The sequence below is a fragment of the Eretmochelys imbricata genome, chromosome 1, assembly GCF_965152235.1.
Source record: "Eretmochelys imbricata isolate rEreImb1 chromosome 1, rEreImb1.hap1, whole genome shotgun sequence".
Classification (NCBI taxonomy): domain Eukaryota; kingdom Metazoa; phylum Chordata; order Testudines; family Cheloniidae; genus Eretmochelys; species Eretmochelys imbricata.
The window spans coordinates 62,095,405-62,109,904 of record NC_135572.1 but is presented as its reverse complement, the minus strand read 5'-3'; the positions used below and the strand labels follow the sequence as shown (position 1 = coordinate 62,109,904).

General features: G+C 43.8%; 1 protein-coding gene across 1 annotated transcript in view; it reads right to left on the bottom strand.

Moving 5' to 3' along the window:
- Positions 1-10,964, bottom strand: part of TSC22D1 (TSC22 domain family member 1) — a 140,542-nt gene extending 129,578 nt beyond the window's left edge. Inside the window, exon 1 of the mRNA XM_077811762.1 lies at positions 7,177-10,964. Within this exon, the coding sequence (XP_077667888.1) occupies positions 7,177-10,013 (2,837 nt within the window). The 5' untranslated portion in view covers positions 10,014-10,964. The remainder of the gene's footprint in view (positions 1-7,176) is intronic.
- Positions 10,965-14,500: the final 3,536 nt, after the last annotated feature.

Below are 14,500 nucleotides of genomic sequence, written 5' to 3'. Positions count from 1 at the left end.
GATTTTACAGTACAAAATTATGAACACTTATAATTTCACTAAAACAGGATACTAAAAAACAAATATTTTACTCATACATACGAAATGTGGTAAATGCTGTCCCTTAACCTCTACATAATGTCGAAGTCATGAGAGTCCCTGTTCAATGGGCTTTAGCATGCCATCAATTCACAAATTAACTATTAATGATAAAATATCCATTTAACCATGTGTACTAGCTTTCTTCAAATGCAAGGATTTACCCAAGAGGCAAGACACATCATGCTTTCATGTTCTATTCATTCTCTGCTCTGAAAACTTCCTTCCCAACTTCATTGGGAGATGAAGTCTTTCACATATAGTTTCTACCATAAAATAAACCAGGTCCAAAAACTGATACTATATAACAACTGTTTGGTGATTTTCATGCAATGAGTTTATGGGAGTTAAATGTTCACAGCACAACAGTAAGTTTCACAATTAAACTTGTGTCAACAGTTTGCAATGGCAGGCCAAGGACCAAAAGGGTACAATTCAGATAGCAGGACCAGAAAAAACAAGTTTGGTCATCCAATCTGACGTCGTATTTTGTAGAGCTTCTCACCACATGACTGACATTAATGTCTTTAGCCTTTAAAAAAAAAACACAACTCCTTAACAATGGTGCTTCAATCACACATCTTGGGAGTCTATTCTGCTCTCCAGTTGCGCTTAAGAACTTTTCCCTGCCTTCCTTAGCTTCAGGCTATTGTTTCTTGTCCTATCGTGTTTTGAGATTATGAATAGTTCTCTTACTTCATTTATATTAGTTGTTACCATGAAATAATTTCTCGATTGATCATCGTCCCTCACCTGCAGCCCCTCTCCTAGTGTATGGTAAAGCATGAAGTTTATACTTCTGCTTAATGTTATACTTCTCCGGTGTTCTCATGTTAGTTGGCTATTTGCACTCTCATGTTTTTTTCAGACTTGTTTCCATCCAGCTAAAAAAGGTCTTCCATTCATGCTATTTTTCTCGCCAAGGTAAATGACTTTACTACTACTTATTCTTTGTCTGTGCTCCAAATGTGTGCTAGCCATTTAAACTTTACACTTCATTAAAACGGACTTATATTGGTTCATATAGCTCACTGTTTTACTCATTCCAGATAATTCTGCAATCCCACCAAAGTAGTATTATTTACTCAACTGGGACTTCATCATCAGGACTGTAGTACATAGTAAGGGCAGGAAGTTTTGTACTGCCAGCTGACAAGCTGTACTTTCCGATTCTGTCAGACTAGAAATTTTCACAAGAATTAAATTTATTTTAAAAAAATTGAGAAATTTCACAGTGGCTGCTTTTCAGTGTTAAATAGCTCCAACTCCTTATTTCTTACACATACATACAAAGGATTTAACCAGACTATGAATTATTTTCAGTTTTTAAAAATAATGAAGACAAAAAGGCACACAAAACTAGAGCGCTAAAGGTTTAAGAAAATTCCCGCAGAGATCAAGTTACTGGCTGGAAAAGTATAGTTCTCAGCTTCTATGACAACCAGCCATATCTAACAGTGTTAGAGGCCAGCATATAGCAGAAGGTGTTGCTGGTTTCTTCCTGCCCTTCGGTAGAACCACTGGAATAGCGAGGACTGCTGCAGTGGTTGGTGTGTCAGAGTATCATGGAATGGGAAGCAATGCATGTATGTAAGGTGCCAAAGAGAGCATCTTCCACATGGGTATCCCGAGTCCTCTCACTGAGAGGGACAGGGATTTGCTCCCTTGCCCCCTCCACTTCTTCTCCTAATGCATAATGAAGGAAAGGTATGTAGTGTATTGTCAGACACAATGAAAGCATTGTGTGTTTGGAAGAGCAGAGTCTTATGTCTCGGAACACATCATGGCCTGAGAGTGAATCAAGACTCTTGCAGGAAATAATGGGGACAGAGCACACTTCTTTCCAGAAGCAGTTGCTTGGTGGAAATGAGAGTGGAGTACCCTGCTTCCTCCCTCTTCGCTTCCAGCAAAGCAGAGATAACAGTGACAAAGTCACTCCTGCTGATGCATGGCATCCTATTCCACTGTGCAGACTGCAGAGCTGAGCCCGACAGCATGACACAGCAACAAGAGTGTTCTCTGCATCACAAGACAAAACTACATTCACCAATCTGACTCACTATTGGTGAGAAGGTAAGCGTACTATTCCAGTTCTGTTAATAATCAAACTGAATTATGAAAGACCTATTAAAACAGACTCAAACATGCTCTTCTGGGTGCAAATTTTAATGACATTTTCAAATTCAAGGCAAACTTATGAAGTTAAATTTAGCTTCTGAAATTGACGGATTGTAACAATGATAGCGCTGACAGTCTGGTGTTACAGCTTACACAAATTCAGAAGCTCAATGCAAACCGCTAAAGTACTATGCCATGTTAAGGATGCCCCACAGTTCCCCCACAGCCCCAGTTCACAATGCATAAAACCTATGATAAAATCTTAGTTTAAAAACAAGCTCCATATAAATTCACTAAGTTGTAAACTTAAAAATTAAAAGCATTAATAAGAGAAAGGATCATGCTATACTCACAATCCTACAACCTGACCTGCTTACCATAGGTCAGAGGTGATTAGCGACATCCTTAAAATCTCATTTCCCCTCTTTCCTGACTGCATTAGCTTGCAGTTAGCATTTTTTTTTTTAAATCTTTACCAGTGTGCTTAATTCACTTGGATTGGTTTCATCCATCCTCCCTTTTCATAACTTTAAGAACCCTTGGACCAATCCTAGAGTCTATACACAGGTAAACGTCTCTCAGCCACCTGTCCAATTTTAAAGACATCAGCAATCTGAAATTCAGTGTGCAGGGGGGATGGGGGATGTAAAATAGTTTCAGGTACTACACATGCCTTGAAGTCTCCATACCAGTTTTTATGGGTTTACAATCATTTTCCTACTTTTTAAAACTGGTTTCTCGCACCCCGTTACTATGTGAAAGACACACACAAACAGGTGAAAAAACAGACTGACTAGAGAGGAAGCAGTGAAAGTGACTTACACAAAGTGCTCTGAAGTGCATGAAGAAAACAAGTGAAGAAAAAGATTTGTCTGATCTTTACTATCATTACAAGCAACATTTATGAATGAGATGCAAATTGAAACAAAGTGTGATTTAAATTAACTGAGTACCTATAAAAATCAGAAATACAACAGATTTGGATTTTGTACTTATATGTAAACTAAATACTAAGAGCTGTGCTCTTTATTGCACACACAGATTCCCACTGTGAACTTATTTGCGTATGATGTTAACGCACTGCCTAGGAAGGTGTTATCTTGACTCATTTTGCAATACAAAGTCTACATACATGAAAATGTAATGGAAAAATATTTATTAAGATCTATTTATCTATCTGAAAGATTTCAAGGGCATTACAAATAAAATGAAGAAAGATTTCCATACTTAAAACATCTGAAGATCAAAGATTGTTTGAAATTGACTTGATTTAATAATCAGTCTCTGTGTAAACTGAGACAAGAGCCACCTACAAATGAGATAACTTTATGAAGAATCAATATATATACTCTGACTCAAGAAAAAAGAAACTACCTAAACACCAAAAGGGAAGTTGCCTATATTTTAGGAAACTGAGCTATTAGGACAGATGACAAGTTGAGAGGTTGACATGTCAAAATGTGAGGTGTATCTGACAGGCTAAGAGAACAGCAGCCAGAGGAAACAGCTTATTAATATGGCAGCTGTAACACTATTGCTTTTACCCTCTCTCTTCAATGACTGAAGTTCATAGATTAATTTTCCACAGGATATCCTGAAGGGAGTGCATCTTTATGTTCCTTTTTATGGCTTCTCTGCTATATTTCTAAATATAGCAGTCTGACTTATATTGGGGAAATACCAGCTATTATTTCAAAGTGAAAATTCTCTCTCCTCTTAAAAGGGTGTAGATAACAGCAGAGTATAACACCCTATGTACTAATAATGGGCACAGGAAAGAGTGCAGTTACTGCTCTAAAGAGGTAATAGGGTTAACAATTTTAAGGCAAAAGGACATTGACACATGACTGTACACACAATTATAAAATGGCTCCATTGAAAGCTGCAATATAATTTACACAAGATACTACATGGGTCAGACATTTCTTCAGATGCATGCTCACAATGGAATTTTACAATTTCTTCACCAGTCCAATTATGCTGTCACTGAGCATTATTCAATTACATTTTTTCTTCTACATTTTCCCTTGTCAGATTTGGAACCACTTGTGATGTTTACATATTAATCTTAAATCAGAAAATGTAGTGCCCGCCTGGAGTCTAGAATCCCCTGCCCACATTTTACTTGTTAGACATATTTTAGGGTGCCTATTTCTTAGGCATATAGAGTCCAGGTACATAATACAATATTGTTCCCTAAACAGGAGGCATCTAATCTAATACATACACCCTACGGCAAAAAACAAACCAAGACCAAGAACACCTACTAAAGGAGACTGGTGGCTGAGGATATCAGAGAAAAGCCAAACCAAAGAGATGTCACTTTTAGGAAATGTCGCAAGGTACAAGACTCAGACTCTGTTAGACTGCAAGTAGAAAGGCATTACAGAGCCAAGGATCTGCTACTGAAGATACTTTCTCAGTAGCTCCAGGATTCCATCCCCAGATGGAAAGAAAAACATTCCCACTAATGGTATATTCTGAAAGGGATACATGGGAGAGGATCTCTGAGACAGCCAGGTACTAGAACATCTGTAAATAATCTTTGAATAAGCAGTGGACTGGCAACCAGTGCAGTGCACAGTGATAGTATAGTCTTCTCTCTACAGGTCTTTAAAAAGCAAGCAGCCATATTCTACTCTAAGAGAAGCATCTGAGGGATGTTCAGTGGTAGCTACATGAGAGCACATTTCAGTAGTCTACTTGGAGATGACAAAGACATAAATAATAAGGGCACAGTCTGTGTGGGAGGGGAAAGGATGTATTCTTTGGCCAGCCAAGAAACTGAAGAAGGCAGCATTCCCAGCAACTGCTACTACCTGGGATTCAAGAACTACAAACAAATCTATCAATTGTGAAAAACAGCTGATTTCTACCCTCAAAATAAGTGTGCAGTAACATACCCCAGCCAATTCCTCAAAACTCTTTCCAATATCAAAAAGCATACTGCCATTTTAACTGGTTTTAGCACACCAGCTAGCATCAGTTTTGATTACTGCTTCCAACACTAGAAAAGCAAAGAGCAATGTTCAGGTTCTCCAAGGGAAAACAGAACAAAAAAAACCTCACAAAGATGATCATCCCTAGCATAATGGTGACACAGCGGGCCCATAACATCTAAATACCTCCTCTACCAGCTTCACATATTTGTTGAAAAGAAAGTGGGCCAACAATGGAATATTGTGAGACCTCTTATGCGAGAACCCTCATGGAAAATGAGCAACCTACTAGCCCTCTGGGATCTTTTAGAAAGAATGATTAAAGCCACCTTAAGCACAACACCACCTCATGATCAACAGTATCAAAGACTGCTGATAATATATTAACATTAATATTGAACCCCTTTCAGCATCCTGAGTTCTACCACAAGGGGGACAAATTTGTCCTCTGCTAGTTCTCAGGACTTAAACAGCTGTATGAACCTAAGAGTTAAAAAAAAAAAAACAAAAAAACCACCCGATCACCTCTCATTGCGACTACATCCAAGGAGGAAAACCTGAATCTTTCCTTTTTTCCATTTATTTTCAAGGCTATTTAATTCTGTCCTAAGTTACCCTCCTCTCACATTAATGGAATTTCTTCTTCTCAGGGCTTATCTACACTTACCAGGGGATTGACTAGCAGAGAACGATGCATCGGCGGTCGATTTAGCAGGTTTAAGACCTGCTAAAATTGACCACAGTTCGCTCTCCCGTTGACTCCTGTACTCCACCGGATTGAGAAGAGAAGGGGGAGTCAACAGGAGAGCATCACATAGCGTGCACCCCATGGTAAGTAGATCTAAGTTACGTTGACTTGAGTTACACTATTCACTTAACTCAAATTGTGTAGCTTAGACTGAATTTCCCCTGTAGTGTAGACAAGGCCAGACTGTAAATTCTTTGCGAGAAGTACCATGTCCTCATATGCATTTTTACAGAGCCCATTACAATAGGGCCCTAATCCCAACTGGGTTTACCACATACAGCTACAACATTAGTATTAAATAATAATGGTTGTAAATGGCTGTTGCCAGGGCTGCTACATTCTGTACAGGGAGCAGAAACCTTTGAAATTGACAGTTACACATTGCCAAAGAAACCAGCACACGCACATACACAAACATACAAATTAAGATACCCAGTTCTCATCTATTTTTAAAAACCCCTCATGTTTCAAGTGTTTAACAATGGTTCCTCAGAGACTGCACTACAGACACATCAATTTCAAAGGCCTGTGCAGAACTGAGCAACTCCAGCAACAGAATAGGGCTTTAAAGTGGACACTCCAGGAACGAAACATCCAACTGCCTCGGGTTGGGCTCAAAGAGCAGCAAAAGTGCGGTTGGAAGGGAGGAACAGCAGCAGAGAACCATTGGGAGAAAACATCTAGGGTCAGAGTAGTTTCAACAATTTGTTTTAAAATAATCTCCTCTCACCCACCACCACCCCAGAGCAGCCCCACTCCACCTCCATATTGCCTGAAGTGGCTGGCCCAAACATTCCATAAGGTATTCATTCACAGCAGACCGAACCATGATGATGTCAAGATTCAAAAAGGAAATCTGAGATGGAGAGAACTCTTAGGCTTGTAAAATATACCTAAAAATAAATCTCAAATAGTTAATTGTATTTAAGAATTGCTCCCCAAAAACTTTAAGTTACCTAAGTATACCACCACGCTCCAAAGCATACTTTTCCAGTCAACTATACACACTGTGTGTACATACAATATAATGAAGGGAGACAACCTGCTAAGTACTACTACACATAGACAGTGTACTCATGCAACATAGTTTCAGAGTGCAATGAATACAAAAATTTAACACAGTAGCTGAATATGTCATGACCTGAAAAACTGTTTTTCCTAACAAAGCAGGTATCACAACTATACCTGCAACCTTATACTTATTCATCTTATGAAATCACTGCAATTGTAATTGCAAACTAATGTACATAAAAGTGATATGGTTTCTTTGTAAAGTTACTGGCATGATCTTACCTCTCATCCTCACCATCAACAAGATGGGTTGTCAATGGCAGTACCTTCAGTGGAAAAAGGGAAGCAGAGGAGGTTATGTTGCTGCCACTCCCATCTGAAACAGCCGATGCTCCACCACCGTCACCACTGGCAGCTTGAGGTAAACCAACTAAGGAAGGATCTGTAGGGCGCCTCCCATCTTCGATTTGGCTTACAACTGACTGAGTTAGTGATTGTGCAGAGAACTGGGTAGTGGTGAGCGGTATCTGTTGTGGCACATTCTGTGCCACTGGCATACTTATACTAGTTGTTATCAAGGGAGGCTGACTAACACTTTGAACCAAATTCCCATTTTGCACAGCTGAAGCTTGTGCTATGTTCTGTGATGGACCCAAAATTACAGGAGCAGAAGGTATACCAGGAGGTACATTTGAACTAGCTTGACTTGGTGCAGGAACAGTACTAGTAGAAGGTATAGGGCTAACTGCAGGCAATGGTTGGCTGGTCATTCCTTGAACTACAGTTTCTACTTGTGCCTGGGGTTGTACAGATAAAGCATTTTGTGAAGCAATGACCATTTGCGGAGGAAGGCTTGAAGCACCAGCTTGTAGCCCCTGCTGAATTATCCCAGTCTGAACAGGCTGCACCACTTGTGAAGACGGAGGAGCAGCACTTTGCTGCATAACTGAAGGTGTAATTTGGTTTGCAACAGGTGGCTGCTGCTGCACCACAGCAGGTACACTTCCTTGTTGTCCAATGTTAACAATTTGACCACTAGTACCTCCAGATGGCTTTGCTGTCTGAGCATGTGCAACAGGCTGAGCTGGTGCCACAGCAGGGTGTACTTGTACAGAAGGTTGGATGCTTGGTGCCTGAGCAACAGGAACAGGTGTTCCTGCTCCTATTCCTGTAGAGCTGGATTGCACAGCAGGCACTGGAGGTTGAAGTATCTGCTGATGTTGTATGTAGTCCGGTATGGTCCCGGTCACGCAACTCTGATTCACTGGTTTAACTCGTGCTGGGGCCATCTGCGTAGGAAGTGTCTGTTGTTGTCCATACTGTAACTGCTGTTGTGGTACAACAGGCAAAGTTTGCACAGGCTGTGAGGGTTGAGAATATGGTAGCTGCTGTTGAGCCACACTTGGAATGGCAGGTTGTTGGTGACCTAAAGATGATACACCTACCACATTAACTGGAGTTGGCTGAACACCAGTAACAGCTGTTAGACTAGCCTGCACTGAAGGCTGGACTCCTTGCTTTTGCTGTGGATAGTTTACTTCTTGAGAAGGCAATTGTACTTGTGAAAGCTGTGACTGAGAAATACTCTGCGGTATATTGGATGCTGGAATAGTCTGAGGTCCAGTACTACTAAAATCCATCTGCTGTGGACCCACACCTTGAAATGTCTGCTGTTGTATCAAAGTAGGTGCTCCCATTTCCCCGCTTCCCACACTTTCTGTGTAGTGACTCAGTGTGCTTACATTGCTGCTAACAGAACTCCCACTGGTGCTCTCCCTTTCAGAAGTCACTTCAAATGGATTTTGTTTTATAGTCTCTACCACCTTGTTTACTGCTACTCCTTCTGTAACTGCTACAGTGTTTTCTTTATCATAGAATTCAGTGCATATCCATCTACCTTTTTTAAAAGGTTCAGAACTAGAATCTAATTTTACGACTCTAAACCTTGATGTGCCAGCTGCAGGCTGCTGCTGACTTGATCCTACTGCCATTCCTGCAGTTGGATTAGTAACATTATTAATGATATTAGAGGAAGCACTCGTACCATTGCCAACACCACTCAAGATATTCACACTGCTGCTCGCTCCAGACAAAGCATGTACATTAGCAGCACTTGTGATGTTGCTTAAGTTTATATTAACGTTACCAAGCATGCTGCTTGTCATACTAGGACTACTCCCGCCCACATTACTTAAGGTACTAGTTCCAGTAACGGGACTTACACCTACACTGCCAGGAGTACTCATAGTGCGAATATTAGACAGGGCAGATGCAGGTGTACCAGTGGATGATGCAGCAGAAACTGGTGCAGTTGTGATAACATTGTCAGAGCTTCCAGCTGTGGACAGCTTTCTAAATGATGGACTTGGGGGTGGTCCTCCAGAAGCTGGTGTACTGCCCACCCCAGGATGCGATGGATGATGATGCCCATGATGGTGATGATGAAGGTGGTGGTGATGGTGACCATGATGGGGGTGAACATTTCCATTGATCACAACACTCTGCTGTGGGTGATGAGGCAAAGGGGTATGCTGCTGAGGAAGGTGAGGCTGGTTTGGAGAGATAGCCCCAGGAGTCTCAGCCTCTTGGAAGTTATTTAAAGTCTCTTCGGAGGAGCTCCGTTCAGGTTCACCCAAGTCAGTGGCCCTGGATAAAGAAACATCCAAAATTTCTGAAGACGACAGGTCTTCAGTGTGGGACTCATCCAGGTCGTCGTAGCTTTCCGTGTCCTCCGCTATGCTGTTGTTAGAGCTCATACTGGCAGAGATCTGAGCTGGGGTCACGCTGGTAATTTGGAAGCCACTTTTCTTTTTCATTTGGGCTCCAGCCTGTGCAAGAGGCTGTGGCTGGAGTTGAGACTGGGCGAGGAGGTTCAGGCTTTGTGGAGGAGGGGGTGGAGGCTGTGGACCCGCCGATGAAGATGCTGCAAGAGATGGAGGCGGCGGCTGGATGAGCAGAGGCGGCGGATAATCCTCGGTGGAGAGGGCACCGCTACCAGCGCCGGTACCTGGTGCATTGAGCGCAGTAACGCAGCTGCCGCCGCTGCCCCTTCTAGGAAACATTGCCGGGTGCGCCATCTTCCTAGCACTAATGTCTGCGGCTGAGTCAGGCTGGTGCATTGTACCGGGTTTATTTTAAGAGTGCAATTCCCCGGCCCGGAGAGAGACAGCCACACAGTTAGCTTTGCATGCAACCCAGGGGAGAGGCACCACACACACACACAACCCCCTCTCCCCGCTGGCGCACACAGCACAGGCTGAGACGCCTCGGCACAGCCGGCACTGTCACTAAACCGCCCCTTTTCCTCCTCCTCCTCCTCCTCTCGGGGGCTGCGGGGGGCGAGGCCGGGTCCCTCCGCCGCCTTCAGATCAGAGCCAGTGAATGTGACACTTTCAGTTCAGACTCCTTCGCCGTTCACTTTCCCCTCCGATCTCCACTCCCCCCGAGCCCTCTTCTCCGGGGGGGAAGCAAATACCCACGTTATCCGGCCAACTCAGAAAGCAACCGCCCGCCCCCCTTCCCCGGCTCCCAGCCGAGCTGTGTGTAGCTACAGCGGGGTGACTGTGGGCAGGGCAGAGCAGACCTCCCCGCCGCGGGGCCCCGGGGGAGCGGCCGCCGCCGCCTCTGGCGGCCGGGTGCGGAGAAGAGGCGCGGGGCTCTCGGGGGCTCCGCGGAGCGGCGGGCTGGGGCGCCTAGCAGCAGCAAGGCGCAGGCGGATACGTACAAGGCTGGCACGCAGCAAGGCGGCGGCGGCAGCCTGAGCCGGGCAGGGACATTCCCGTCAGTGGCAGCCATGGAGCTGAATCATTTTGGGGTGGTTAGAGAGAGAGGAGGAGGCCGGAACAAGCAGCCAGCCGGCCAGCCGCCCTCCTCCCCCAGGAGAGCCCGGCGCAGGGAGGGGAGCCGGCCCAGCCTCTCCTCCTCCGCCGCTCCCTCTCGCTACTGCAGCCGGGCGTTCGCTTCAGCCGCTCTGCCCCGGCTCCCTCGGGCTCACGCCGAGCTCCTCTGCAGAACCAGGCTGGGGATGAGTCGTCCTCCTCCTCCCTCTGCTGGGTCTGTCTGCCCCCCGGCTCCCCCGCTACCGCGACTCGTCCTCCCCCGCCCCCCAGGCCTCCTCACACGGCATTGGAGCACGGCGCCGGAGCTGGGCAAGGGGAGGGATTGGCCGGAGAGGGAGGGAGAAGAAGGGAAGTAAGATGGCGGCGGCGCAGGCGCGCTGAGCCCGCAGACATAAAGGCCTGTCTGGAGCCAGCGGACAGAAATAGGTTCGGCTCCGGCCGGCGGAAATTGCCGAGCGGTGACGAGGCGCTCGGCTGGCCCAGCGAATCCGGGTGGGCGGGGGCTGGCCGCGGGGAGAGGGCTGGGCGCCTACCATTGGCGGAGCGGCCCACCGGTTATTAATAGGCTCCCGCAGTGCTGGGGGGGAGAATGGGGTGACTGCACGGGCTGTACCGCGAGGGAGGGGGGAGATGCCACGGCCACGCCCCGGGCAGAACGTCACTGTCTCCGAGCCACGCAGCTCGGGCTGCACCTGATCGGCCCCGGCCCCTCCCCATCCTGTTGCAGAGGTCGCTACAGTGTTAAGTTCTGTATCTTTCCATCGGTTCTAATTTCGATCCAGGCTATTGCTATTGCTATTCTCCTTCTCCCCCCCACCCCCCTTTGCTGAGTGAGAAACCTGAGGCTTTATCATCAGGGCTGCCTTTTTCCCGCATCACGTGCCTCTTTTGTGCAACAAACTGCAGTTGCCATGTGGTCCCCCTCTCTCTCCATAGAGGGCTGGGTGGGGGAAGCGGAGAGGTTGGTGGGTGGGGTGCAAATAGCGCCCTTATTGGCTACTGCACAGTTGGTCACTGCAGTTAGTGGAGATGTTTCTGGTGTGACTCATCCTTTCATTGGATTGGGTGAAGCTCTGGAGGTGGGCTCATGCTTTTTAACTCCAGCCTAGCGCAACTCCCTCCCCCTCGCCCCCCAGATTTCCACTCACCTGAAACCTATGAACTACAGCAGAGGAAGATGTGAATTCACAACCATTATAATGTTTTCAGTTCAATTGTTCCCTCATAAATGTCAGTGCTGTAGATAATATAGTACCTCTTACTGGATTAACCAAAAATGTAGGAATATATAAATATTTAGGCAGCAAAGATCTTTTCTACAGTGATACAGGCAACGGAGATGATAAGATATTAAGCACAGTATATCATCGCTGTGTTAAACATTCAAAGCTGCATGCAAAAAAGATTCAACTAATGAATGCAGCTTTTTTTAATTTGCTATATCTACATCAAATGTATATAGATAAATGTTTCTTATAAAACAGCTCTAACTAAAGGAAACACTCCCGTGCAACATTTCACATCTCGCAATTAATATACGTGTTGGTGGTAGCTAAATTATAGTGTAGTAATTTTAAATCCACCAATCAAAATAGCACCCCTTTCAACAGCCTGCAACCAACATTCTGCAAAAGAAGAAAGCTCTCACTTTCCGTCTACTATCAGAAAGATGAAAAGGAGTACTTGTGGCACCTTAGAGACTAACCAATTTATTTGAGCATAAGCTTTCGTGAGCTACAGCTCACTTCATCGGATGCATACTGTGGAAAGTTTAGAAGATCTTATTATATACACACAAAGCATGAAACAATACCTCCTCCCACCCCACTCTCCTGCTGGTAATAGCTTATCTAAAGTGATCACTCTCCTTACAATGTGTATGATAATCAAGTTGGGCCATTTCCAGCACAAATCCAGGTTTTCCCCCCACACACACACACAAACTCACTCTCCTGCTGGTAATAGCTTATCTAAAGTGACCACTCTCCTTACAATGTGTATGATAATCAAGGTTTTCTCAACCTGGATTTGTGTTGGAAATGGCCCACAATTCATTAGAAAACATTAACACAACATTGAACAAGATTTTGTCTTTAGTGTGAACAAGAATTTTAAAAGTGTGAGTAAATATGTTTTCTAGCACCATGCACTTCCCAGTATAGACTGGGCCGACATAAGAAAAAACTTCATCAAGAGCTAGTCCTTGATCCAGCCAATGAGGTGGCCTAGCAGATCTCTGCATGGAACCACATTAATTTCCAGGAGGCTCCAGCAAATGTGCAAGGAGCTGCCCACATGGAGCTCATTGTAGCATCGGGACCTTATAAACATGTTTAATTTTAATGGGACTACACATGCTGAAAGGTAAGCATGTGCATAAGTGTTTTCAAAATCAAGCCTAAAGTGGCAAGTCTCCTTCCATTATAAATTCCCGCAATTTTCTCAGAAATTCTTCTTCGGGCTGAAATTTTCCATTATCAGTCTCAGCCCAGAAGGGATTTTTTTTTTTTCTGAACATTTTAGCAAAATACAGTCAGTTTTAAAATATGTGGTCAGTGAAAACAGGTAGAACTTTTTCTCCCCCACTTTAAATAGCATTAAAACATTTAACTGCACATGAATAACTAAAAAGGGACTGAACTTTAAAGTTTGTATGTAACTACTTCCCAATGAGGAATAGACATCAAATAAGTTTGAAAAAAAATAGTAAAATTATAACTGGTTAAATATTTACTTTTGCACAAGGATGCTGAAAGAGTTCTGTTCACTTGATATTTTGATAGTTGTATGTAGCTCTACTGGGCTGTAAGCTCCAGTTAACAACAGCTAAGTCCTGATCCTGCAATTGAGTTCTCACAGTTCTGTTACTGCAAATCAGAAACAGAAAGAAAAATAAAGTTCAAATAAGAAAGTTAACTCCGTTATATAATGCACATATTGTACAATAAATTAGACATTTAACAATCCAAACAGTAATCTAGGTTTGTGGATGAATATATGATATAGTCTGATAAGAGTCTTTTACCTAAATAATATTCTTTATGCATACCCTTTTCTTTAAAATCTCGTTGTGAACCTGAATAAAATGTCAGCAGAGTCACATTTACCTGTGTTCTTGTGAATGGTTATTGATATAGCTGGTTAAAACGAAGAGAGTAGAGGGAATTATCACACAAAATGTTGTGATTTGTTTTTCATCCCTCTCCATTTTAAATTTCTTTGTCAAATTAAGCATATTTCATTGAAAATTTAATTTAAAAGAGTCCTTCTTTTCTTCAAAAAATTGTGACCCACTCTGTCTCTTGGTTTCCAGGTTATAAATGAATACTGAAATTGTTGTATAGCTGATACTTCCAGGAAACTGTGGCCTGGCACCTTTTTTATGATCTGGAGGAAAGCTGCAAAGTGAGGGTACTGCTACATCAATCAAATATAAAACTATAGCTGTGACTGCTTCATGTGCCGGATGCAGCCCCCTTGCCTTTGAGCACAACTAATGGTTACGAAGTGGGCACTACTGCAATCCATTCATTACATCTGCTGGAGGTGGAAGACTTCAAGAATGTTGCAAAGGAAGAGGAGTCACTTTGGACTGGACCTTCCCATGTATATGCTTCCCCAAATGTATAACCACAGATGGCGTCAGCCCCCTTCCCAGCCCTTGGTGCTACATAGAAAGCCTGTGTGTCAGAAGGAAGATGTCTAGTTCAGCCCAACGATCTTGTAACTTCAATTACTGCAACAGGACAGACTAAATATTTGGCTAT